This window comes from Spinacia oleracea, chromosome 1, assembly GCF_020520425.1.
Source record: "Spinacia oleracea cultivar Varoflay chromosome 1, BTI_SOV_V1, whole genome shotgun sequence".
Lineage (NCBI taxonomy): Eukaryota > Viridiplantae > Streptophyta > Magnoliopsida > Caryophyllales > Amaranthaceae > Spinacia > Spinacia oleracea.
Window position 1 is genome coordinate 78,147,596 of NC_079487.1, and position 26,313 is coordinate 78,173,908.

Consider the following 26,313-nt stretch of genomic DNA (forward strand, 5'->3'; position numbering starts at 1 on the left):
TATTTTATTTGGAAATTATATTTTAATTTAATTTTTATGAATTTTAGAAATTATGTTAGTGATTTTAATTATTAAATTATGTTTTATTATAGGCCCCACTTCCGGATTATGGTGGCGACGGTGTTGATTATAGTTATCTATTTGCAACAAATGAAATATTCGATGGATTTGAAAACGCAGCGAATTGGGCAAAGCAAGTGGCTATCGGATCGGAGTTCATATTGATAAGTAGCTCGTACAAAACGACGCAAAAAGATGGTCGTAAGTACCGCTACTTGAAATGCGATCGGGGAAGGAGGGAAAACAATTGTAGGGATCCAGAGACCGCAAAACGACCAAACACAAAGAGTAAGGCATGTGGTTGTCGGTTTATGATTAAGTGTGAACAACAACGAGTAGAAGAAAATAATTGGGTTATTGAGTTGCTTCATGATCGTGGCACACATAATCACACATTGATTGTATATCCCGAGGGTCACCGTGGTGTTAGTGGTCTTAGTCAGGGTGCAAAGGAAGTTGTTCGCGAGATGAACGATGCACAAGCTAAGCCAAAAAATATTATGGTGGCCATTAAAAACAAGTTTTCAGATGAACATCCCAACATGAGGCACATTTACAACTTCAAAAGGAAAGATGAGACGAGAAGGTTCAGAAGGAAGAAACGTTGCTGAGCAGATGTTGCATCTAGCCAGAGAGCACGACTACATAAATTGGGTCTCTTGCAGTGACCGTACGAGTAAAGTCATAAACCGCGCATTCTTAGCTCACCCTGCAATGGTGGAGGTGTTACGCACATATCCACTGGTTATTGGTTTGGATTCGACGTACAAGACTAACAGATATGGATTTCCTTTCTTGGAGATTGTTGGTGTGACACCGACAAATCAGAATTTCCTAATCGCCTATGCATTTATGAAAGACGAGACTGCAGCGAGCTACCGTTGAATGTTACAGAAGTTGAAGCTGCTCCTCGGGGAGGGTGTCATTCCCTCGGCAATATTGACGGACAAAGAGGGTGGTCTAATGAGACCTGTTGCCGAGGTTTTTCCAAATTCCAGACATTTGCTATGTACTTGGCATATCAACAACGACATGGAGGCCCGCGTATCATTTTTGTGCAACAAGAACAAGGACGTTGGTCGAGCGTTCAAGAACGGAGTTTGGAAAAGAATCATGGAGGCGTCGACTGTGGAAGAATATGATCGTGCAGTTGCAAGCATGGAAGATCGCTATGTAAGATGGCAGAGCGTTATCGATTATGTGCACAACACATGGCTTACTGATCATAGGCAGAAGTTTGTTCTAGCTTGGACGAATGAGGTCCTTCACTTTGGCAACATAACGACTTGTAGGGTCGAGAGTCAACACTCTGTCGTAAAGAGTTGGCTTGGAAGTTCGCAAGGGTCATTGGACACTGTTTTTAGAAAAGTGCATGCTTCTATCATTAACCAAGTTACAGAGATTAAAAATGGATTAGAGAGTTCAAGGCGGCGACATGGTGCGTTATTCAAGAGTTATCTATACCAACACCTTGTTGGTCGTGTGTCCCATCATTCTTTGGAGCTTATTTTGGAAGAACATACGAGGATGCGACAGTTAAGTACCGAAGTTTTTGAGAGGTGTGGTTGTGCTAAATTGTCCACTCATGGACTCCCATGTGCTTGCAACATATATATGGCGGTCCAAGGTGGAGTTGGTTTGTATCTTGACCTTGTCCATCGATTTTGGAGGACCTTGGAGATCGGAGATGGGGCGGACATTCCTGAGTTTGTGGAGGAGTCCGCACAAGTCGTTGAGCTATTCCGATCCCTTGTCGATGACGTGTTAGCTCGAGATATTGCAGTTGTCCGAGATATTTCGAGAATCGTTCACGATGAGTTGCATCCCGAGAATGCGGGTTTTGAGGAACCGGGACCCAACTTAACTAGGAGAGGTAGACCAAGGAAACAAAGAAACTCCACTACAAGGAATCTCAGTTTTGTCGAACATGTGCGTAATATGGGTCCTCGTCGGAGTTGTGATCAAGGGTCGTCGTCAATGAGCACCCAACAAACGAGGTCTTCATTAGGTAATTATCAAATTATATATATATATATATATATATATATATATATATATATATATATATATATATATATATATATATATATATATATATATATATATATATATATATATATATATATATATATATATATATATATATATATATATATATATATATATATATATATATATATATATATATATATATATATATATATATATATATATATATATATATATATATATATATATATATATATATATTGTTAGGTTATGATACATATGACATTTACATAGATCATGCAGAAACAACCATTAACCCAGGAAACATATTATTTACACATCATATAGCATAATTAGATGCATACTCTTTGTTGCGTGCCTTCCCTAGCTGCGCCCGAACCGAACAAGAACAAGTCTTTTAGGACTCCAAGTGTCGTCCCTCCGTAGATAGTCCACAGCACGTCCGGATCCGCCTTAAGATTGACCAACTAGAATCGCCCTTAAGGTACTAGAAAATTCGGCACTTTTATGAGCAAGATGTGTTTTAATTTTCTCTCAAAAAACTCACTTTTGAATACTTTGAAACTTTTTTTATAAATTATGACCCCTAGGCCTTTATTTATAGAGTTATGGAAAAGGAATCGTAATCCTAGTAGGATGCGAATTAATTGGAATTAGAATCCTACATGAATTCTATTTAATTAATTTATCCAATTAGGAATAGAAATTTAATCATACACTGACTCTTGTAGATTCAGGAATCACGCATGAGCACAAACTCACACACACACGGCAGCCACAAGGGCTGCCCATGCGCGTGCGAGCAGCAGCCCGCGCAGCACGGCCCACGCAGCCGTGGCCCTTGGCGCGCGCTGGGCCTGCCTTGCGGTAGGCCTGGCCGCTGCCTTGGCTGGGCTTGTGGCGCGCATGCTTGCTGGGCGATGGCCCCGGCTTCGTGCTGGGCCTTCGTCCGGCAAGCCTCGTCCGATGCTTATTCGTACGATACGCTTCCGATTAAATTTCCATTTCCGGAATCTATTTCCGATACGAACAATATTTAACATTTCCGATTCCGGAATTAATTTCCGTTTCGAACAAATATTTAATCTTTCCGTTTCCGGAATTATTTTCCGATTCCGGCAATATTTCCGATTCTGACAATATTTCCGTTTCCGGTAATATTTCCGATTCTGGTAATATTTCCATTTCCAATAATATTTTCCGATACGTACCATGTTTCCGTTTCCGGCAACATCTACGACTTGGATAATATTCATATTTCCGATACGATCCATATTTCCATTTCTGGCAATATCATCGTTTCCGGAGTATTCATTTCTTGCCTGTGACGATCTTAGCTCCCACTGAAACCAAGATCCGTCGGTTCCGAATATTCATAGATGGAGTATTTAATGCCATTAAATACTTGATCCGTTTACGTACTATTTGTGTGACCCTACGGGTTCAGTCAAGAGTAAGCTGTGGATTAATATCATTAATTCCACTTGAACTGAAGCGGCCTCTAGCTAGGCATTCAGCTCACTTGATCTCACTGAATTATTAACTTGTTAATTAATACTGAACCGCATTTATTAGACTTAACATAGAATGCATACTTGGACCAAGGGCATTATTTCCTTCAGTCTCCCACTTGTCCTTAGGGACAAGTGTGCATTTCCTAATTCCTTTGTCGCTCGATGCTTGCTCTTGAACATAAGGTAAGAGTTGTCATCCTTATTATGTCCAGAGGTGTTCCTCGGTTTCAGAGTTCAACTGATCAAATAAACAGATAATCATAGCCTATGATTCATCCGAGCACGGCCATGCATTTCACAGTTTCTAGCTCTCCGAGTGGCCTTGTACAACTTTTAAGCATCTCATCCCTATTTATGGGAGGACAATCCCAATCTTGCGATCTTGAGATTAGACTTCGTTTGATAGGTGATTACCTGAGCGTTGCCTTTATAGCCTCCTTTTACGGTGCGACGGTTGGTCAACGTCAAAGCAACCAGTTCTCAAACAAGTAATCTCAAATCACTCAGGTATTGAGGATTTAGTGTCTAATAATTTAATGAAATTTACTCATGACAGATTTTCATCTCTTACAGTAAAGTTTCATAGGTCTTGTCCGATACTAGTCTTCCCAAAGTAAGTATCTATGCAAATGATTATGACATTGCCATGTCCACATAGTTCAAGAAACAGAACTACTAGTCATCTTGCATTCTAATCGTCTAACGTTTTCTATGCGTCCAATTTTATAGAAAACTTCGATTAGGGACCATTTTCAACCTTTGACATTCAAGTTCACTTGATAGACATTTCTTAGTCACAGGACTGGTCCTAACAGTCTATCTTGAATATATTGTCAAGTTGAAGGGACTCATCATTTAATAAACCACAAATTAAATGGAAAAATGAACTTCTTTCATTTATTGTGAATGATTAACCAATAATGTTTTACAAAGATTTAAACTCTAAAGCTTTAAAACATTAAACAGAGACATCAAAGCCATTCTCCAATATGCTTGATTCCCATAGCTGCAGTGTGCGAGTTGTGCTTCGCTTGCGGCAGAGGTTTAGTTAATGGATCTGATATGTTGTCATCAGTTCCAATTTTGCTTATCTCGACTTCTTTTCTTTCAACGAACTCTCGTAGAAGGTGAAATCTACGAAGTACATGCTTGACTCTCTGGTGGTGTCTAGGCTCTTTTGCCTGTGCAATAGCTCCGTTATTATCACAATACAGGGCTATTGGTCCTTTAATGGAGGGGACTACACCAAGTTCACCTATGAACTTCCTTAGCCATATAGCTTCCTTTGCTGCTTCATGTGCAGCAATGTACTCCGCTTCAGTTGTAGAATCCGCAATGGTGCTTTGCTTAGCACTTTTCCAGCTTACTGCTCCTCCGTTGAGGCAGAAGACAAACCCAGACTGTGACCTGAAATCATCTTTGTCGGTTTGGAAACTTGCGTCCGTATAGCCTTTAACAATTAATTCATCATCTCCACCATAGACCAGGAAGTCATCTTTGTGCCTTTTCAGGTACTTCAGAATGTTCTTGGCAGCAGTCCAATGCGCCTCTCCTGGGTCTGACTGGTATCTGCTCGTAGCACTGAGTGCGTACGCAACATCCGGGCGTGTACATATCATAGCATACATTATTGAACCAATCAATGATGCATATGGAATCCCATTCATTCGTCTACGCTCATCAAGTGTTTTTGGGCACTGAGTCTTGCTTAGAGTCATTCCATGAGACATGGGTAGGTAGCCTCGCTTGGAGTCCGCCATCTTGAACCTATCAAGCACCTTATTGATATAAGTGCTTTGACTAAGTCCAATCATCTTTTTAGATCTATCCCTGTAAATCTTGATGCCCAATATGTACTGTGCTTCTCCTAGATCCTTCATCGAAAAACATTTCCCAAGCCAAATCTTGACAGAGTTCAACATAGGAATGTCATTTCCGATAAGCAATATGTCGTCGACATATAATACTAGGAAAGCAATTTTGCTCCCACTGACCTTCTTGTATACACAAGATTCGTCCGCGTTCTTGATGAAACCAAAGTCACTGACTGCTTCATCAAAACGTATATTCCAGCTCCTGGATGCCTGCTTCAATCCGTAGATTGACTTCTTTAGCTTGCATACCTTTTTAGCATTCTTTGGATCCTCAAAACCTTCAGGCTGTGTCATAAACACAGTTTCTGTTAAAACGCCGTTTAAGAAAGCAGTTTTGACATCCATCTGCCATATTTCGTAATCGTAATATGCAGCGATTGCTAACATTATTCGACTAGACTTTAGCATTGCAACTGGTGAAAAGGTTTCATCGTAATCCACACCGTGGACTTGCCTGTAACCTTTTGCAACCAATCTAGCTTTGAAAACTTCAAGTTTCCCATCCTTGTCCTTTTTCAGTTTGAAAACCCATTTGCTTCCAATGGCTTGGTAGCCATCTGGCAAATCGACCAAATCCCATACTTGGTTTTCAGACATGGAGTCTAATTCAGATTGCATGGCTTCTTGCCATTGCTTGGAGCTAGGGCTCGTCATAGCTTGCTTGTAAGTCGCAGGTTCATCACTTTCAAGTAATAGAACGTCATAGCTCTCGTTCGTCAAAATACCTAAGTACCTTTCCGGTTGAGATCTATATCTTTGCGATCTACGCGGGGTAACATTTCTAGATTGACCATGATTCTCACCAGATTCTTCTAAAGATCTCTGAGTTTCATCCTGAATGTCATCTTGAGCATTCTCTAGAGTTTGTTGTTCGACTCGAATTTCTTCGAGGTCTACTTTTCTCCCACTTGTCATTTTGGAAATGTGATCCTTCTCCAAAAAGACACCATCTCGAGCAACAAACACTTTGTTCTCAGATGTATTGTAGAAGTAATACCCCTTTGTTTCCTTTGGATAGCCCACAAGGATACATTTGTCAGATTTTGGATGAAGTTTGTCTGAAATTAATCGTTTGACGTAAACTTCACATCCCCAAATCTTAAGAAAAGACACATTTGGAGGCTTTCCAAACCATAATTCGTATGGAGTCTTTTCGACAGCTTTAGACGGAGCTCTATTTATAGTGAGTGCAGCTGTATTTAGTGCATGTCCCCAAAATTCTAATGGAAGTTCGGCCTGACCCATCATTGACCTGACCATGTCTAGCAAGGTTCTGTTCCTCCGTTCTGACACACCGTTCCATTGTGGTGTTCCAGGAGGAGTCAATTCTGATAGAATTCCACATTCTTTCAGATGGTCATCAAATTCATAGCTCAGATATTCACCGCCTCTATCAGACCGCAGTGCCTTAATCTTCTTGCCTAATTGATTCTCTACTTCACTCTGAAATTCCTTGAATTTGTCAAAGGATTCAGACTTATGCTTCATTAGGTAGACATAACCATATCTACTGAAGTCATCAGTGAAAGTGATAAAGTAGCTGAAACCACCTCTAGCATTTGTACTCATTGGTCCACATACATCTGTATGGATTAAACCCAATAGTTCATTTGCTCTTTCTCCGACTTAAGAGAAAGGTTGCTTTGTCATTTTGCCAAGTAAACATGATTCGCATTTACCATAATCCTCTAAGTCAAATGGTTCTAGAATTCCTTCTCTTTGAAGTCTTTCTAAGCGTTTCAAGTTTATATGGCCTAATCGACAATGCCACAGATAGGTGAGATCTGAATCATCCTTTTTGGCCTTTTTTGGTATTTATGTTATATACTTGTTTGTCGTGATCTAATAAATAAAGTCCATTGACTAATCTAGCAGATCCATAAAACATCTCTTTAAAATAAAACGAACAACTATTGTCTTTTATTATAAAGGAAAATCCCTTAGCATCTAAGCAAGAAACTGAAATGATGTTTTTAGTAAGACTTGGAACATGGAAACATTCTTCCAGTTCCAAAACTAGCCCGGAGGGCAACGACAAATAGTAAGTTCCTACGGCTAATGCAGCAATCCGTGCTCCATTTCCCACTCGTAGGTCGACTTCACCCTTGCTTAACTTTCTACTTCTTCTTAGTCCCTGTGGATTGGAACATAAGTGTGAGCCACAACCTGTATCTAATACCCAAGAAGTTGAATTAGCAAGTATACAGTCTATAACGAAAATACCTGAAGATGGAACGACTGTTCCGTTCTTCTGATCTTCCTTTAGCTTTGGACATTCTCTTTTGTAATGGCCTATTCCATCACAATAAAGACAGCTTGATGTGGACTTGTCCTGCTTTGATTTAGCATTGCCCTTGGACTTTCCACCTTTCTTGAATGGTCTCTTTCTAGCCTTGAGTAAATCTTTGGCTTCACAGTCCAGTACTATTTCAGCCTTTCTGACAAGGTGAATAAATTCTGCAACTGTTTCTTCTCTTGGTTCACTTAGGTATTGTTGCTTGAAGCGACCAAACCCATTGTGTAGTGAATTGAGCAAGACAGAGACTGCCATCCTTTCGCTTATTGGTGTTCCTAGTAGACTTAGGCGATCAAAATATGAACACATAAGATCCACATGGAACCTCAGTGGGACGCCTACCCTCTGTTTAGTGCGAAGGAGCTGAACATGTGTTTCTTGGACCTCCATCCTATAACACCTGTTGGGAGAACTAACCTTTAGCCCAGACATTGATTCAATCAACTCATGGACGTTCAGGTCTCTGTCCTCCGTACTTCCACGACAGATATCCCTCAGATTCTTGATGAGCGTAAAAGGTTCATAAGCTACAAACCTTCTAGCCCAATCATCAGGGATATTGTTCAGCATGAGACTCATAACCTTTTTGAGATCCGCATCCCAGGCGTAAAATCTCTCAGGGGTCATGTCTCTGGCATAGTAGCTTGGCATGGGATGTGATAGTACATACTCAAGTCCATTGAGTTTGACTATTTCAACTAGCTTAGCTTCCCATTCAAGAAAATTTGTCAGGTTCAGCTTGACCATAAGCTCAGAACCCATGATGATGTTTTGATTGTTGTTTGCCATATTAAAACTACAATTGAAAAGAATAAACAAATAAATAACCATTCACAGTTTCTCTTAATAAACTTAAATTCTAGCATACATGCATAATTCAATGTTCATTAAGCATTTTATTCAAGTTATGTGTTCCGGCAGGTGTGAATAAAATGATTCCAAGATCCTAAAATCATTGAAGAACTAAGCACAGTTTGTCGACTTAATCCTAGAACATCTTAGGTAAGCAAAAGCCTTTTGCTAATAGTCTAGAAACTATTCTTGGTTGATAGGTACGTCTAAGAACTTATTAGGTAAACCTATCGAATTTGCCACGACATAAAAGGACTCCTTACTTATATCGTTGAGTTTCACCAAAACTAACATGTACTCACAATTATTTGTGTACCTTGCCCCTTTAGGACCAATAAGTAACACCTCGCTGAGCGAAAAACTATTACTAGATTGATGTAAAGGATATCCAAGCAAGTGTATATTTTGGCATGGCACCTTTTAACTCAATTTTTAAGTTTGGAACTTAAGGCTCTTACTATGTTGGTTAGATTTTAAGTGAACTAAAATCCTTAATCATGCAACATAATCAAGCTTTTGATCTCATGCATTTTAAGACATATTTAAAGCAATAAATAACTTAAAGCATGCATAAGATATTTGTGATCTAGTATGGCCCGACTTCATCTTGAAGCTTTGACTTCAAAGTCCGTCTTGAAAATCTCCGTGGGAGGCACCATTTTCTTCAAATAGGATAAGCTATAACTAATTACAACTATTTGATGGTTCGCAGACCATATTTGAATTGAAAAATAACTTTGGTACTTTAGACCAATTACATTCAAATTAATGGTACGCATACCATATTTTCTATCCTATTTGGGCCATACTAGTCACTTCATAACCTGCAAAACAGTACATATACAATATATACCATTCACCCATTCATTATCATGAATGGCCCACATAGCTGGTTAGTAAAACACATTATGCATCACGTAAATATTTGCAGCAATTAATCAAGGGCACCAATAATCTACCAATTATTCAGTCCTTATTAATTCTAATCAAGTTGTTTTAACCTTAAGGATTTGTAGACCTAATCAAGAGTTTATGACTAAAAAGCGCTCCCACTCAAACCAATAAATTCATATGCTTTACTAATTTTAAACATAAAATTGTATTTCTAGTCTAACCGGAAACATACAAATTTAATTAAAATTTAAAGCTCATATAAATTTATAATTGAATCCAAAAATTTAATTTAATTTCAGTCGCATTTAAATTAATTCATGATTTTAATTTTAGTAAAATAATTAGAATAAATTCCATTTATTATAATTATAATATTCAAAATTAAAATCCAAGAAATTAATTCAAATTATTAATTTTAAAATTAATTAAAATTACGTGAACTGAAATTTTCAAATTAAACATTCAAAACGATCTAATCGTAACGCAAACACCCTACGCGTTGCACGCCCATGGGCCGTACGCACACAGCCATTGCTGGCCATGTGCGCGCAGCCCATGCGCTCGTCGCATAGCTGCTGATGTCCTATCGCAAGCCTCCGCACAGCGCCCCATCGCACGCGAGCTATCGCTCGCAGTGCGCGCGCGCGAGATCGCTCGCTGGGCGCGCTGGCTCGCTCGCTGTGCGCGCGAGCCATCGCTCGCTGGGGCGCGACTTCGCTCGCTGGGCGAGCGACATCGCGCGCTGCGCGCGCGAGCCATCGCTCGCTGGGGCGCGACATCGCTCGCTGGGCGAGCGACATCGCGCGCTGCGCGCGCGAGCAGTGCTGGGCGCAGCGCTCGTGGCACGCGAGCTTGCGCTCGCTGCGCGCGAGGCTGCGCGCACTTGTGCGAGGCAGCGCGCGTTGTGGCGCAGCTCGCTTGCTGCCCACACGCGACTGCCTTGGCTCGCCCTTCGCCCATGCCCATTCGTTCATTGCTCGTGGCACACGACACAAGGCAGGGCTGCTGCCTTGTGCTCGTGCACTACGCCCTTGCTCATTGCATTCGTGCCGCACGGGCGACGAGCTCCCTTGCTCGTCGTCGCATGCCCGCATTATACAACACCCCTTAAGGGTAACACGAAGCGTCCATTGCTTCGTGCGTGCAAGTTATTTGAACGAATCGCATAAAAATTTAAAATTTATATTTAAAATTAATGACAAATTAATAAATATTATTAATTTCATAATTTTAGGGCGAAAAATCGAAAATTTATTGTCCAATTGATTTCCGATTGTTATGGATTCAAGTCTAGGTCATAAAAATTTAAAATTTATCGTAAATTTACAATTTTATGGTGGTTTTTAATCATAGGTTTCTAATTAAATTACAATTAATTATGAAAATCAAATTAATTCTAAATTATTCTAATTTTCAACAAATTAATCATAATTACAAATTAGATTGCATAATTAACAAGACTAGGCATTCAAACTTGTTAAACATATGCAGTAGGTCAATCAAAAATTCAAGATTTATCAACAAGAATCGCAAATATTTAATTTAACATCTTAAATTTACGAAATTTTGCATTCGAAAAACTAAAACCTTCGAAAAGTCATAGTTAGGCTTCGAATTTGAGAATTCTGGGTTCGGCAGAAAAAAACTATTTTTGTCAAAATTTTAGAATGCCTTTTACATGCGGAATTGACACAAAAATCACTCAATTCGGATGAGTAATGAAGAAACTGCCGAAAAACTGCGTACATATAATTAAATAAACGCAATTTGCAATTAATTAACAATTACGAAAATTAATCACCCCTTTTAATTCTTGCAAATTTGTAATATTTAACCATGTTCATGCAATTTAGATTATGAAAATAATAAGGGGCTCGTGATACCACTGTTAGGTTATGATACATATAACATTTACATAGATCATGCGGAAACAACCATTAACCCAGGAAACATATTATTTACACATAATCATATAGCATAATTAGATGCATACTCTTTGTTGCGTGCCTTCCCTAGCTGCGCCCGAACCGAACAAGAACAAGTCTTTTAGGACTCCAAGTGTCGTCCCTCCGTAGATAGTCCACAGCACGTCCGGATCCGCCTTAAGATTGACCAACTAGAATCGCCCTTAAGGTACTAGAAAATTCGGCACTTTTATGAGCAAGATGTGTTTTAATTTTCTCTCAAAAAACTCACTTTTGAATACTTTGAAACTTTTTTTATAAATTATGACCCCTAGGCCTTTATTTATAGAGTTATGGAAAAGGAATCGTAATCCTAGTAGGATGCGAATTAATTGGAATTAGAATCCTACATGAATTCTATTTAATTAATTTATCCAATTAGGAATAGAAATTTAATCATACACTGACTCTTGTAGATTCAGGAATCACGCATGAGCACAAACTCACACACACACGGCAGCCACAAGGGCTGCCCATGCGCGTGCGAGCAGCAGCCCGCGCAGCACGGCCCACGCAGCCGTGGCCCTTGGCGCGCGCTGGGCCTGCCTTGCGGTAGGCCTGGCCGCTGCCTTGGCTGGGCTTGTGGCGCGCATGCTTGCTGGGCGATGGCCCCGGCTTCGTGCTGGGCCTTCGTCCGGCAAGCCTCGTCCGATGCTTATTCGTACGATACGCTTCCGATTAAATTTCCATTTCCGGAATCTATTTCCGATACGAACAATATTTAACATTTCCGATTCCGGAATTAATTTCCGTTTCGAACAAATATTTAATATTTCCGTTTCCGGAATTATTTTCCGATTCCGGCAATATTTCCGATTCTGACAATATTTCCGTTTCCGGTAATATTTCCGATTCTGGTAATATTTCCATTTCCAATAATATTTTCCGATACGTACCATGTTTCCGTTTCCGGCAACATCTACGACTTGGATAATATTCATATTTCCGATACGATCCATATTTCCATTTCTGGCAATATCATCGTTTCCGGAGTATTCATTTCTTGCCTGTGACGATCTTAGCTCCCACTGAAACCAAGATCCGTCGGTTCCGAATATTCATAGATGGAGTATTTAATGCCATTAAATACTTGATCCGTTTACGTACTATTTGTGTGACCCTACGGGTTCAGTCAAGAGTAAGCTGTGGATTAATATCATTAATTCCACTTGAACTGAAGCGGCCTCTAGCTAGGCATTCAGCTCACTTGATCTCACTGAATTATTAACTTGTTAATTAATACTGAACCGCATTTATTAGACTTAACATAGAATGCATACTTGGACCAAGGGCATTATTTCCTTCATATATATATATATATATATATATATATATATATATATATATATATATATATATATATATATATATATATATATATATATATATATATATATATATATATATATATATATATATATATATATATGTTAGAGTTTGTTTTATATTAAATCGTTAATGTGGGTTATATTTTATTTTTCATTAGGAAGCTATATGAGCATTGATCTAATCCCGCCTGGTTTCAAAGAGTGGTTACCTCAATTCATGTTGCAGTATATTAGAGGATACTGTGATGTAATCCCTGACGGGAACTGCGGATTCCGATGTGCCGCAGAGTTTTTCTTGGGTGATCAAGAACGATATGGTGAGATTCGATCAACGCTTGTTGGAGAGATCGGAAAGCTTGAACAATACCGCCATGTATACCGTCCTGATTCTATTGCTAATGTCTCGTGGCGTATAAATTGGAGAGGTGGACAGTGTGGAGAGGAACATTGGATGATTACCGATTGTGACTTGTGGCCTCTTGCCACACACTTCAATGCAGTCGTTGTCATCTTGAGTATCGGCAATCGTGGTGGTTTATTTCCTAACTTCACTATTCTTCCATTGGAAAACAGGTACGAATCTAATTAATTATACATACATTATTATGCATATATATATGTTTAATCAATCTTCCATGCTTGATTGAAATTCAAAACAGGTATGAATCCACGAGGCCAACCAAAGAGATCGTGTTGGCATTTGTAAATACCAATCACTATATTCTTCTGGATTTGACTCCTGATTTTCCGTTACAACCCATACCACCGCGTTGGAGAGAATTGGCAGATTACAGCGTTCTTGAATGGGAATCAAGATATCAGACTAGGAGACAAGCTTGGGATCAATATTCAGATGAGTTTAATTTTAGGAGGGGTAGATCATAGTGTAATTTAAATATTTATGTTGTAATAAACTAACTGAATTATGTTGTGCTTCATTTTAGTTTGTATTAATTAAAAGACTTTGACGTAGTTACTTTGATTTAGTTATTTGGAAATGCGATGTTAACGAAATTACTTATAAAAGTCAAATATAAACTAAACAAACAAAATCATCCCAAATTAAATTACAAAGTCCATTCTAAACGTCCAAACAAACACGAATTAGAAAGTCCAAATAAACACAAATTACAAAGTCCAAATAAACACGAATTACAAAGTCCAAATAAACACGAATTACAAAGTCCAAATAAAAATTGAAATACAAAGTCCAATGCAACTGAAGTTCATGAAAAGCTATTACAGTCACTGGGAATGCAAAATAAAGTTCCAATCATCCAATAACTTCTGGGCGGCTATCACCATCGGGTGATGAGGATCATTATGAGCTTCAATAAGTCCATGAACGACTTGGTTATATCGCCCAATCCACTGCAATATGAATTTAGGAAAATGTTAACTACAACCAAATGTTTAAAAAATACAATTATAAAAGTAAATAGACTTACGTATTCAGTGTGAGAGCGGTCAGGTACAACTACAGTCGGTGGAAATGCAGCAAAAGCAGGACAAATGTATGGATGAGAGTGACCCATAAACCATGTATCATAATCATCTTCACACAAGTAAGGCACACCATCTGGAACAGGAGTCAGAGACGCGAGAATCAAACTGGCAGCATAACCATCGGCTGCGAAACGTTTCCACAACTTGTCTATATGTGTCAAGTCATGAAACTCCACCTCATACTTCCTCGAGTTAGGTGGCCGATACGCTTTACCAAAGAAAATGACTTCCTGCGGAACACGCTGCACATAACCCAATTGTCGAGTAACCTGATCAGGGTTGTACATTTCGCCAATGTCACGATAACATATGGGCCCAATATAAGTAGTCCTCGGACAAGGTGCGGCGGGGTTGGCGCCAAATGGCGTCCACAAAACCTACGAATAATGACAACATCAACAAAATATTATAACTAATACAAAACATAAGCAATATGCACTTAAAACAATTAATTATGTTTGTTATATTACCTGCTCTGGTGTGAGCTTGTCTAATCGAGCACGAAACGATGCCAACCTAGTCTGATCCTTACTCTCTGGAGCATAAACCCATCTCAATGCACGAGGATCACTATGTCCTATATCCTTCCTGACCGATCGTGGTCGGAAGCATGGAAAATGCTCGTATATCCACGCCTGAAGAAGCGTGAGACAACCTCCAATACCTCGTGACTCTGATCGTGTAGCCATACCCAGCTGGCGATAAAGAAAGGCTAAGCAAGCTGAGCCCCAAGAGTAGCTCGGTACACGATCCAAATGATCTAGATTACGTGAGATCTGCGAGCGAACCCGACTTCTACTCTTATCAGTAAACAAACAACATCCAATAGCAGTCAATAGCCAACCAGTCATCTCACACTCTGGGTCCCTAGCCAATCCCTCCAAATTGCCAATAATAGTAGAAGTCTTCACACAACCGCGCTGCCATATAGGCGCTTTCCCTACTTTAAGGGTCGCCTCATCGCTCACCTGAAGCAAATCAAGAATAAGGCTCATAAGAGATCTGCTCGTGTCGTCGTAGGTACAACTCACTACACTCCCCTCAACAGGAATCCCAAGTATCGCCTGAACGTCATGCAACATGATCGTCATCTCTCCAAATGGCAAGTGAAAAGTGTTCGTATCCGGTTGCCACCTCTCCACGAAAGCTGAAATCAAAGGAGCGTCAATGTGGGATGCCATCATAAATGGCAAATGACTCAACGAACTTTCACCTAGCTTATCTCGCAGATCTTCTTTCATTCCACGATACCACTTCATTAGCCGCTTACATACCACTACTTTACTCTGGCAATGCAATTTACCTCGATCGAACGTGGCTTCCCATAAGGACCTCGCAACGTGAGCCGGGTAGCTAGGAATAACGCTACCGTCTAAAGGACCTCCGCCCATCGGGCTTGTAACTAACCATGTGTCTCTAGTCCCCTTATCTCTACGACAACGTCCGGTGGTACTCATACTCCCCTCAGGGTTACGAATAAACTTTCCTTTACGTCGATGAATAGTAATAGGAGCATTAGAGTCGCGCACCACGACGCGAGGTGGAATGACTGGCTCCTCATCGCCCTTAGAACCCTCATCCTCATTGCCCCCAGAACCCTCATCCTCATTGCCCTCAGAACCCTCATTCTCATCGCCCTCAGAACCCTCATCCTCATCGCCCTTAGAATCCACGTCATAGTCATGGCAAACCTTCGACCCATGAGAAGACTGAGGTGGCGAGCTATTCAACTGCGCCTGGGGTGAGGTGGATTGCAAGGCGTTATCCAAAGCAGTTGTGAAGTCCTCCAAGTCCTCCTCAATATACTCCTCACCCAATGGTAAACCATCTCTCTCTCTCTCTCTCCTAACCGAAGCATTTACACACCGACTTCTCGTATGCCTCACTCCAGAACCAACAACGACATCATTCACATCATCCACGTTATCCTCATCAAATTCGACGTTGGTCTTCGTAAGTCTCTATTATTCATCAAACGTGACATATATTAGGTTGATTTTCATTAAAAATTAATTCCTCCATTAATATTCAATTATATTTTCAAATCGATTCAAAATTACGTTACTCATTTATAAAGTGCTAAATATTGCTAATAAAATATTCAAATTTACGTTACTCATTTCTAGTGTTACTAAATACTCTAACATGACATATGCTTGTTAACAACTATTCTTAATATCAACGTGACCTGGATTACATTTTTAAATTTTTATTAGCGTGACACATACTTGTTACCAAACTAACATTTATATATCGTTTAAACGCTAATAATTTTATAATACATTTTCATATTATAAACTATATTTTTATTTATATAAACTATGATGTATATAATAATTTAATAATATTTACTAACATTTATCAATTAATTATATTCCCTAACATCAATTAATAATATTCCCTAACATTAATAATTAATTCCGTTAACATAATAAATTTTAATCAACTAAAATATTATAATCTAAATTAAAACAGATAATTAAATAATAAAAAAAATCTAAAATTATAAAAATTAAATTAAAATTCAGTAATAGTACAACAATAATAAATAAATAAATAATTAAAATTAAAATTTCAAACCCAGAATCCCCGCCCACGCACACAAATTGCGTCGACCTCCATGTCAACCGCGCACAGCCTGTGCGCCGGTGACATGGAGGTGGTGCACCAGATCTGCACGAACCCCATGTCACCGGCGCACAGGCTGTGCGCGGTTGACATGGAGGTCGACGCAATTTGTGTGCGCCACCCAACCCCTTTCAATTAAAAAAACAATTTCAATTACCTTTAACGCCGGCGGTTGTGGAGGAGACAAAGGCGTCGATGTCGGTCTCCTCTTTGAAGCCATTGACGTTGACAATATCACCGGCGAAAACCAGCGTCGTGGGCGGCGAAACAGGAGTCGTGGCCGGCGAAACAGGGGTTGGAATAACAGGGGATGGGCGTCCGGCGAGAGACGATTGAATTAAAGAGGGGGGTTTTTGGACGCCGGCGGCTATGGTGCGTGCAAGAGGGGGCTATGGGTTTGCTCCGGCGGCTATGGTGAGGGGGGTTTTTTAACGCATTTCCGGTCGGGTTTGCTCGACAATTAGAACAGAGAAGGAGACAAGCGTTGGCCGGCGAAAATATGGGTTTGCTCACCCGACCGGAGTTGACGGCGGCGGCGCAATTTTAAGGCTGCCGGCAGGAGGAGGAGAGGGAGGAAGGGAAAGAGCAGAAGGAGAAGGGTGATGAGGGAGGGGGTGATTTTGATTTTAAAGGGCAAAATCGTACTTTCACGTTAAAAATTAGGGCGTTATTAACGGAACAGGGCGTCGAATAACAATCCCAAAAAAATACGAGTAGTATTGAAATGACGTGGACGCAACGTGAGGGTGCCATCTAAACCCTCACCCAACCAAAACCAGCAACTTTGTCCTCTCTCCTTCCCATTTCAAACCGAAGCCCCTCGAAAATTCAGAAGATCAATCTTCTCAGAAATGGCGTTTCGAACACTGTTGACCCGAAAAGCCCTAACTTCTGCATTTTCAAAGCAAGGTACTCTTCTCCAATGTCGATCGTTGCAGACTTTCTCTCTCCCTGATCTTCCGTACGACTATGGCGCTCTTGAGCCCGCCATTAGCGGCGAAATCATGCAGATCCATCATCAGAAGCATCATCAGACTTACATCACTAACTACAACAAAGCTCTTGAGCAGCTCGATGATGCTATGGCTAAAGGCGATGCATCTACTGTTGTCAAGCTTCAGAACGCCATTAAATTCAATGGCGGAGGTTCGACTCTCTTTCTTTCTCTCTCCGCTTCGAAATTATTATGTTTTCATTTTAGTTTTTCGACTTTTCGGGAATTTATCACCAGTAAATTGTCATTGGTTTGACTCAGTTGGTAATGTCGATGACGAAATGTTCATGATATTATTATTCTTTTGGCGAATTTCTGTGTTTTCGTCATTTGTTTTTCCGCATTTTCTTGATACAGATACAGATTACTTATTGTACCAGAAACTGGATGTCTCAAAAAAATCACGACTGTTAGGTTTAAACAAAAAGTAACAGTAATGTTTGTTTATTCTGTGCTGTCAAAAAATAAAAAATAAACAATCATGTTTGAAATACCTGCATATGCTAATTGATGTAAATACATCATTTTGTGGTTAACATTGTAGTTCGATTGAGTATCTTCAATGTTTATGAATGTTCGCAGCAATGTGTAAGTTGGAAGACTTCAGTGTATTTTAGTTGTCCGTGATCACATCTCTTATGATATTACTTTCTTCGTCTGATTGTAAATTGGAGTTATAGGTGATGCTTAATGAGGAAGCAATTTGGATTTCAACGTCCTCAGTTGTAATTAGTGTATCAAAAGCATTATTTGTTTCGAGCTGGGGAACATGGCAAGTTTAGAAGAAAAACTCAGTGGTGAGATATTGGTAGCCTGGTATTTGTGAAATGGCCTTCTTTAGGTTGCAAAAAGGAGGGCTGGGAAAAAGGGGGAGTGGTGTAGATATTTGGTAGATATTAGAGGTTCTCAGTGTTGTTGTGTGGGTGCTCTGTGAGAATCTGGTGAATTAGGTTCGCTGCCAATGTGACTGTGTGTTAGACGTGCTAGAAAGGATCGGAGAGGATTACCCCTACGAAGTGTGAGCTAACAAAGTTGATATGTTGCTACTAGCTTTGTCTAATTCTTTCTGAAGCTGTCTGGTTGCCAATATACTTGCAGAATGTAGTTTTCCGAGACTCCTAATTGTTATGTATTATGCTTCCTGTTAGAATTTGATTGATTTTAAGTGTTGTCTCATTGTCCCTAAGAAATCATGCTTTGGCATTATATATGTGCAGTTTATAAGTTTGTCAAAAAAAAGATCTTTTATAAGGTCGAGTTTGTGAGAAAGGACCTTATATAAGCAAAGTGGAAAAATGGTACCTTAGTGAACTTTATTTTTGTTGACTGGGACCTTAGGTTAGAAGATGAGCATTGACCACAATTTTTTGGCGTTGAAACCCTACGTGCCGGTCACATGACTTATACAAACAGTTTTATTTTATTTTATTTTGCCCCTTTTCATTCCAATTCCACCCCCAAGTTATTTAAAAGAAACACCCGAATATATTAAAAACCCACAATCACTGATGTTCACCTTTCGTTGAGAGAAAGACCATACTTTAAACACAATATATTAGAAAACGAAATTAAATTAGGGTGAAAATACACAAATGAACCATAATTTTCATGTTCATCTAAATTAGAACAATCGGTGAAGAATGCAGAAATATTAAAAATCAAAGGAGAGATGTGACTTGGGGAAATAAAAAGGGGATGGAATTGGTGGGTAAAGGGGGGGGGGGGGGAATAAAAAATCTGTTTCTATAAGTCACGTGACCGGCTCGTGGGGGGTCAACGCCGGAAAATTGTCGTCAATGCTCATTTTCCGGCCTAAGGTCCCAATCAACAAAAATAAAGTTCAACAAGGTTCCATTTCCACTTTACTTATATAAGGTCCTTTCTCACAAACTCGTCCTTATAAAAGGTATTTTCTAACAAATTTGCCTAAAAATAATTAATCCATAATTAAAATGTCCTTGTTTCCTACCTCTTTTTTAGTGCTTTATCTCATTTCTTTGCATCAATTTTTCTGATATGAACAAATTTGATGGCAGGTCATGTAAATCACTCAATTTTCTGGAAGAACCTTGCTCCAATTAATGTACGTGTCGATACTGAGATAGTCTTATCTGTTGTGCATTTGTGTGATTGAGTTTGATAGAGGATATTATTATTATTATGTAGGAAGGAGGTGGTGAGCCTCCAAAATCTTCATTGGGTTGGGCGATTGATTCAAATTTCGGTTCTCTAGAAGCTCTTATCCAGAAAATGAATGCTGAAGGAGCTGCCTTACAAGGTTCTGGGTGGGTGGTAAGTTTTACAGTCTCAGGCCATTGACCTTTCTACTTTTACACATTTTCTCTTGTGTGATGATCTGCATTCTTTGGAGCAGTGGCTTGGACTAGATACACAGTCGAAGAAGCTTCTTGTTGAAACCACTCCAAATCAGGTGAATGCACTTATAGTTTTTGTTAATTTGTAGGAGCAAAGATTGGTTTTCTTGTGTTACTAACATGATGTTTCTGAAGAAGATAATTCCCCTTTCCCTGGAGTGATGGAGTAATAGACTGAGAATACCCTTGGTTTTAGAAAGCGCACCTAGGCACCGTGGAAAAAGCGCATCACCTTATGCGCCTAATGGTATAAGGCTCTTATTGCTTACAAGTAATGATGTTTTTTTTTAAAAAAAAGGCCAAAACAGCGTGACCTAATGACTCCCTAATATTTAGAATTTAATATATTGAAAAAGGAGAGAGAAAACCCCAAATTTCTCCATTTTATCTTCTCTCTTTCAGCGACAGGTCATGTAAACTCCTCCTTTTCTATTTTAGAGTAATTGTTTTATGTAAGGTGTGGCACACTTCTTTTGAGAATAAAAATAAAGAGTCAATGATTAAAAGTGACCAAAAAGTTACTTGAATCTTCCTTGCTCTTTTTATTTTTATTTCCCACAAAAAAGCTTTTCATTTTACTATACTTACTATTTTATCCCTTTGTGACAACAAGTAGTACTATTTTGATTTTTCTTATAGAAATAAATACCACAAAAATTTGAAAAAACTGTGCCCTTTATGATAGGCGTGCGGCTTCTCCTTGCGCCTAGGCTCCAGGGATTTTTGTGCCTTGGTGCGCCAACTAAGATAGTACCCTCTTCCCTTTTCCTTATGCACATCGGTTGTTGGATTTTCCTAGTAGTGTAGTTATGTTGTTTTATGACTCTGATGTTTTGTTCCAGGACCCACTGGTAACTAAAGGACCCAGCTTGATTCCTATACTCGGTATTGATGTGTGGGAGCATGCATACTACCTGCAGGTAATTCTTGTACTTTTTGTAGAGAAATGTTGAGCATTTTTGTCCGCACTGTTGTACTCTAGCTTTTATGTCGTCTAACTTCATTATTTAGCTTATCTAGAAACCTGTACATATTGTCCTTCCTCTGTTCTTCTTGGTTTACTTTAGTAACTGTTAGGGCAAACAGAAACCTGTAGTTCATTCACATCAAACTGTTATTTTTAACCAGATTGCACCTTTTCTTTTCTTGGTGGTAGTAAAAGAGAAGACAAAAATTGATGTTGGGTCATGACTGGTCTTACTGGGCAGTCGATCTCTTTTTCATCCTGGCCAACTTCACTATGCCTTCATTTGCTGCATTATGGTATCCAGTTGTTTTTAATTTGGATTTCAAAGCTTGCGGACATTGGAACCTTCATACTGTACTAAACAACTCAATCCAGCAATAACAACATACTTGTTCTCTCCTTTCTTGAGGTTCTTGTCACCTTACTTGTTAGTGGCTCTTCTGTTTGTGATCATGAACCACTTGTTTTTCTTGGAAATTATAAGGTCTGGGTCTCTGATCGGGGGTGAACTGGGAGAAATAGTTATATCTTCTAAAGCTGGTTTTGTTTCTAATGATGCTTGGCGGATGTTGATACTGAAATTTTTAGGAATCCTGGAACCTTATATTCTTGGATTGGGGGTGGACTGGGTATGTGCAGCTTCATATTTTATAGCTAGGATGTCAAGGTACATATGTAAAGGAAATCTTACCTACATAATTGCTCATTGAGTGGATTGATCATTGATGTCTATGAATTAGGCATAACTGTAGAAATCTCAGCATCGTCTTTAAAAACTTCCTTTTGGATCATCATTTTGATGAAATATAATCTAAAGGCAACTGGTTAATGGGGACTGAGAGACATCCTTTCTATTTGTCCTTAAATAGGGGTGAGATTGCGTACGTTTAAACCTCTTTAAACCCTACTTCAGAGGGATAACTACTGGACGCTGTTGAAGAGCTTGCCTCTCAAACGACTCTTTGAAAGGTTATGACATGGACATGTATTGTGTTTTGATATATGAAGCTGAGAGCAAGTGAAGGTGGTGTAAGCCCTTGTTTTTTCTTTTTTAAATTCAATTATTCGAGGCTGTAGGAAGTACTGAATTTCTGCAAGGGAGATATAAGTTAGACTAAGGGCACGCTTGGATTGGGTGTAATGGATTATGGGGTAATAAAAGTCAAACCACCATAATAAAAGGACAATGAAGGAGAATTGTGGTGGTTGCATGGAGGGTGGTGTGGTGGTATTGTGATGAGAAGTTGTGGTAGTGGTGGTGTTGTGAGGAGAAGGGAAGAAGGGGGGAAGTAATTACCCCCCAAATGAGGGTAATAATCACCCTAGTGGGATGGTGGGTAACTATTCCCCCCATGATGAGGGTATTTGTTCCACCTTTCCTTTTATTTTCTTCTTGCCAACACTAGCTTGTTCCCTTTGCCACCACTTCATCCCCTCATCATCACCTTCAATTACCTTAGTTTGACTTTTATTACCCCTTTAATACATTACCCTCAATCCAAGCATGCCCTAAGGGAGTGTTTAGTTTGGTGTAAAACGTGTTCATGAGAAAACGATTTTCCCCTTTTCAATAATTTTACCTTCAAACTTGTGCCGAAAATCACATAGGTTCAAGAATTGAGGAGAGAAACTGGAACGAGATAGGAAAGGGACTGGAAAGTTTTTTTTTCTTCTCATTCTTGGTTGAATCATGTAAATTATGTTCATTTTACTAAGGCCTTATTCTTTTGAACTTACCAGTCCTTAATTTTAGGAAAATTGAGTTTAGGAGCATTCAATTTAGTTTGAGCGCATTCAAATCACATTGAAAACTGTCATAAAAGACAGAAGGAAAATATTTGATAAACATTCTTATTAATACCGGGAAAATGATAATGTAAACCCGTAGGGCATAAGAATCTAAAAATGTAAACATTAAGTACTACTAAATAAACATTCATATCAATGATCAAAGTGTGATTTTTTCATGAATGACGAACTAAGATATCTTAGAAAATGTCATTGATTTTTTATACTTCACCCTTAGGGCGACTTATAGAAAAACCTTTAAAAGATGAGAGTTCTGCTACTTCAACAATTGTAAGTTTCTAGAATATTAGTTCAATTACTACCATTATTTGTGCCCATAAGATATTACAAAAACCAACCATTGATCGTATTTGATATGCCGTGGATTTGGTCAAAAGATCGGAATCCACAATCTAAGGGCAATTAAAGATTGAAGCTAGCTACTAGTGTGATTAATTCTTGTTGGGAATTATAATTGTGATTAATTAACAATAACGAAGAATGATTAAGCAAGCAAACCAAGTATTACTTCTGTCCCTTTTTATTTTTTACGTTTGGTATCATGCACATGAATTTTAAGCATAATAAAAAAGAGCTTCAATTCATTTATTTTTTCAATTAAATAATAAAATTTCCTCATTAATTAAGTGACGTGAGTGGAGTGAAGGAATGAGGAATGAGGTATGGTGAGGTGAATTTAATGTTTTGATTTTTTTGTTCAATTTGGACACATTTTTTTGGGAAATAGTATTGAAAAAAATATTCAAACGTAAGGGATAAAATGGGACGCCCAAAACGGAATACGTAAAGAACAAAAAGGGACGGAGGGCTATGTTACTCAGACACGGGTGTCGGGGTGTCGGACACTTCGATCCAAATATTTGTAGACACTCCGACACGGTCAAAGGAGTGTCTTGACTTTTTTTTAGACCCTTCTCCCATACAAAGTGTCGGATAAAAAAAAGGGACACTTTTTATAAAATACATAAACAGTATAAATAAAAATATATATATATATAAATTTTACTCAAAATATCCAAATGCAAAAATTTAACCACTTAAACATAAAAATATAAAACAATTTTAAAATACAAAACTTAAAAGTTAGGTAATTAATTAAAAGAAAAAAAAATAATGAGAACTTTGAAAAGGCAGCTTACTTTTAAATAGTCTCCCTCTCAAAAAAAAATAAAAAATTAAAAAAATCAATAGAGTGAATAATTGATTAATGACTAATGAGACTTTTTGAATACTGGGAAAGATAGTCACGTGGGATTGTCCCACTTCCCAAACCTAATTAATTAAAGAAAAAATGTTTTTTTAAAAAAAAATGAAAGAAAAAGGGTAAAGTTTTAAAGCCCACCAGCAGTCAGGCACCAATCCACCAACTTAATAAGGCACCGACAACACAAAGAGAACAAATGACGGAAGCAAAGAACGCCGGAAACAATGGCTATGGCTGATTCTCAAGATTTAATTTCAACAAAAACCAGAATTAAAGAGTGCATTCAACTCGGATTTTCTACCACAACAAAAGCCCTAACAATATTTTTGCTTTTTCGCTTCCCCCACCTTCAATTGCTAGAGTTAGGGTTTCGAATTCTTCAAGATCTAATGCTTTTGGTTTCGGGTAAGACGAGTTAGGGTCACCTACGAGGTATATTTTGCAAATTTTGAATTTTTTTCTATTTTTTTCCTCCTCCCGACTCCGACACGTTATTCCGGACACTTTTCCGACATCGGAGTCGACACCTCTCCGGACACGTGTCGAGCGTCGTGTCGCGGATCGGGTCGTGTCGACACCCACACCAGCCGTCCGGGGGAGTGTCGGAGTAACATAGACGGAGGGAGTATGAAGAAGAAGAAGAAGAAGAAGAAGAAGAAGAAGAAGAAGATAACGGTTGGAACCCTGGGAGAAAACCGACCTATCACATTCTGAAGAACCATGAATATGATGATGAATTACAAAGATTGCAAGCTTTCAAACAAAAACAAATATTTTTCCAATAGGACTAATGTTGAATACTTCCATAATCTTGCTGTTTCTTGATTGATGATGATGCTTCTGATCTCTAAGTTAATTTGCAAATAATTCTCTTCTTATCGGCTTCGGATGTCCTCTGTGTGCTCTATGCATATCCTTTTACCCGTTCATGAGTTAGATGCACACTTTTTGTGTATCTCATTTATAGTCTATTTCTTGGTTCCGACTTTTGTTGATATTTAGGCTGTTTCTCTTGTGCAGTACAAGAATGTGAGACCTGATTATCTGAAGAACATCTGGAAGGTTATGAACTGGAAATATGCAAGCGAGGTGTATGAGAAAGAGTGCCCCAGCCACTAAGTTGTAACATATCATCTTTTGCAGAGAATAAACGTTGTGCTTTAGAAAGAGAAAATAGCCATGCTGTGCACGCCTGCTTTGATGTATCTCATTCTCACTTTTGTATTTGCTTTGAAGAATACAAACAGGCTGATCATAAATCCCGTCTCAAACATTCTGTTTTTTCAACAGATTGCTAAACTGTCTTGAATGTCATGAACATTTTGTGCAGATCTTCTGTTCATATTTATGTTAATTTTCTTAGGCCCTGTTTGGTTTATTTATTAGTAAAGGTAAAGAGGAGAAAAGAAAGGAAAACAAGGGAAAGAAAATATATATGACAGCTTTTAATTTTCTCTTTCTTTTCAAATTCCGCAAATAGGATTATACACCCGGGTGCACAGTGAGCACTGTGCACCTTGTACAAAACGATGTAGTTTTAAACATTATTTACATTTTAAGTAATAAAAAAAAAATCAGATTTATAGATATCCTTTTTTTTGCAGGGAAGTTGAATATAATCTTTTTAAAATATTTTAGTTCAGCAGTTAAAAAATAAAAGGTAGATATTGTTATACTTTGTATAAAATTATCTATTCTAAATTAGAGGATTTTGTTTTTCTATACATTTGAACGTCTTATTGTTCCAAATTTGTTGTTGAAAGAAACGTAATTCTTATATTTTTCATGTGTTTTTGGTATTTATTTTTTCTTGATTTTTTTCATGTGTTTTGGTATTTACTTTTCTAATTTTTATTTTTATTTTGTATGAGATTGAGGATGTAATCCCCTGTAAATTTATATATTTTATTAATATATTTTAACATATAATTATTTATATTTAAATAGAATTTACGAATTTTAGTAATAAATATATAATTAACGTATATTTATTTTATTTAATTACATTCTAAATATTTTAATGATTTATGCAATCAAA

At 38.4% G+C, this 26,313-nt stretch overlaps 3 protein-coding genes across 3 annotated transcripts; 2 read left to right on the top strand and 1 right to left on the bottom strand.

Annotated features, from left to right (window-relative positions):
- The first annotated feature begins 945 nt into the window (after window positions 1-945).
- LOC130465459 (uncharacterized) lies at window positions 946-13,677 on the top strand. Its single transcript, XM_056834224.1, has 3 exons — window positions 946-2,068; window positions 12,951-13,365; window positions 13,452-13,677. The coding sequence occupies exons 1-3, from the start codon at window positions 946-948 to the stop codon at window positions 13,675-13,677; spliced, it is 1,764 nt and encodes a 587-aa protein (XP_056690202.1).
- A 360-nt stretch (window positions 13,678-14,037) lies between these two features.
- On the bottom strand, window positions 14,038-17,146 carry LOC130465460 (protein MAIN-LIKE 2-like). Its single transcript, XM_056834225.1, has 4 exons — window positions 17,084-17,146; window positions 14,769-16,259; window positions 14,241-14,675; window positions 14,038-14,163 (listed from the first exon to the last, which is right to left on the bottom strand). The coding sequence occupies exons 1-4, from the start codon at window positions 17,144-17,146 to the stop codon at window positions 14,038-14,040; spliced, it is 2,115 nt and encodes a 704-aa protein (XP_056690203.1).
- A 540-nt stretch (window positions 17,147-17,686) lies between these two features.
- Window positions 17,687-25,604, top strand: LOC110801713 (superoxide dismutase [Mn], mitochondrial). Its single transcript, XM_022007118.2, has 6 exons — window positions 17,687-18,072; window positions 19,957-20,003; window positions 20,087-20,212; window positions 20,295-20,351; window positions 21,138-21,215; window positions 25,296-25,604. The coding sequence occupies exons 1-6, from the start codon at window positions 17,778-17,780 to the stop codon at window positions 25,392-25,394; spliced, it is 702 nt and encodes a 233-aa protein (XP_021862810.1). The 5' UTR covers window positions 17,687-17,777; the 3' UTR covers window positions 25,395-25,604.
- The last annotated feature ends 709 nt before the right edge of the window (window positions 25,605-26,313 follow it).

What these genes read in the sequence shown, in the direction of transcription:
- LOC130465459 (XM_056834224.1), top strand. Translation starts at nt 946, where the DNA reads ATGTTACAGAAGTTGAAGCTGCTCCTCGGGGAGGGTGTCATTCCCTCG. An exon ending in ACAAACGAGGTCTTCATTAG is followed by an intron (nt 2,069 to 12,950) that starts GTAATTATCAAA and finishes ATTTTTCATTAG; the next exon opens with GAAGCTATATGAGCATTGAT. An exon ending in ATTCTTCCATTGGAAAACAG is followed by an intron (nt 13,366 to 13,451) that starts GTACGAATCTAA and finishes AATTCAAAACAG; the next exon opens with GTATGAATCCACGAGGCCAA.
- LOC130465460 (XM_056834225.1), bottom strand. Translation starts at nt 17,146, where the DNA reads ATGGCTTCAAAGAGGAGACCGACATCGACGCCTTTGTCTCCTCCACAA. An exon ending in ACAAGCTCACACCAGAGCAG is followed by an intron (nt 14,676 to 14,768) that starts GTAATATAACAA and finishes CATTATTCGTAG; the next exon opens with GTTTTGTGGACGCCATTTGG. An exon ending in ACCGCTCTCACACTGAATAC is followed by an intron (nt 14,164 to 14,240) that starts GTAAGTCTATTT and finishes TTCATATTGCAG; the next exon opens with TGGATTGGGCGATATAACCA.
- LOC110801713 (XM_022007118.2), top strand. Translation starts at nt 17,778, where the DNA reads ATGGCGTTTCGAACACTGTTGACCCGAAAAGCCCTAACTTCTGCATTT. An exon ending in TTGAAACCACTCCAAATCAG is followed by an intron (nt 20,352 to 21,137) that starts GTGAATGCACTT and finishes GTTTTGTTCCAG; the next exon opens with GACCCACTGGTAACTAAAGG. An exon ending in AGCATGCATACTACCTGCAG is followed by an intron (nt 21,216 to 25,295) that starts GTAATTCTTGTA and finishes TCTCTTGTGCAG; the next exon opens with TACAAGAATGTGAGACCTGA.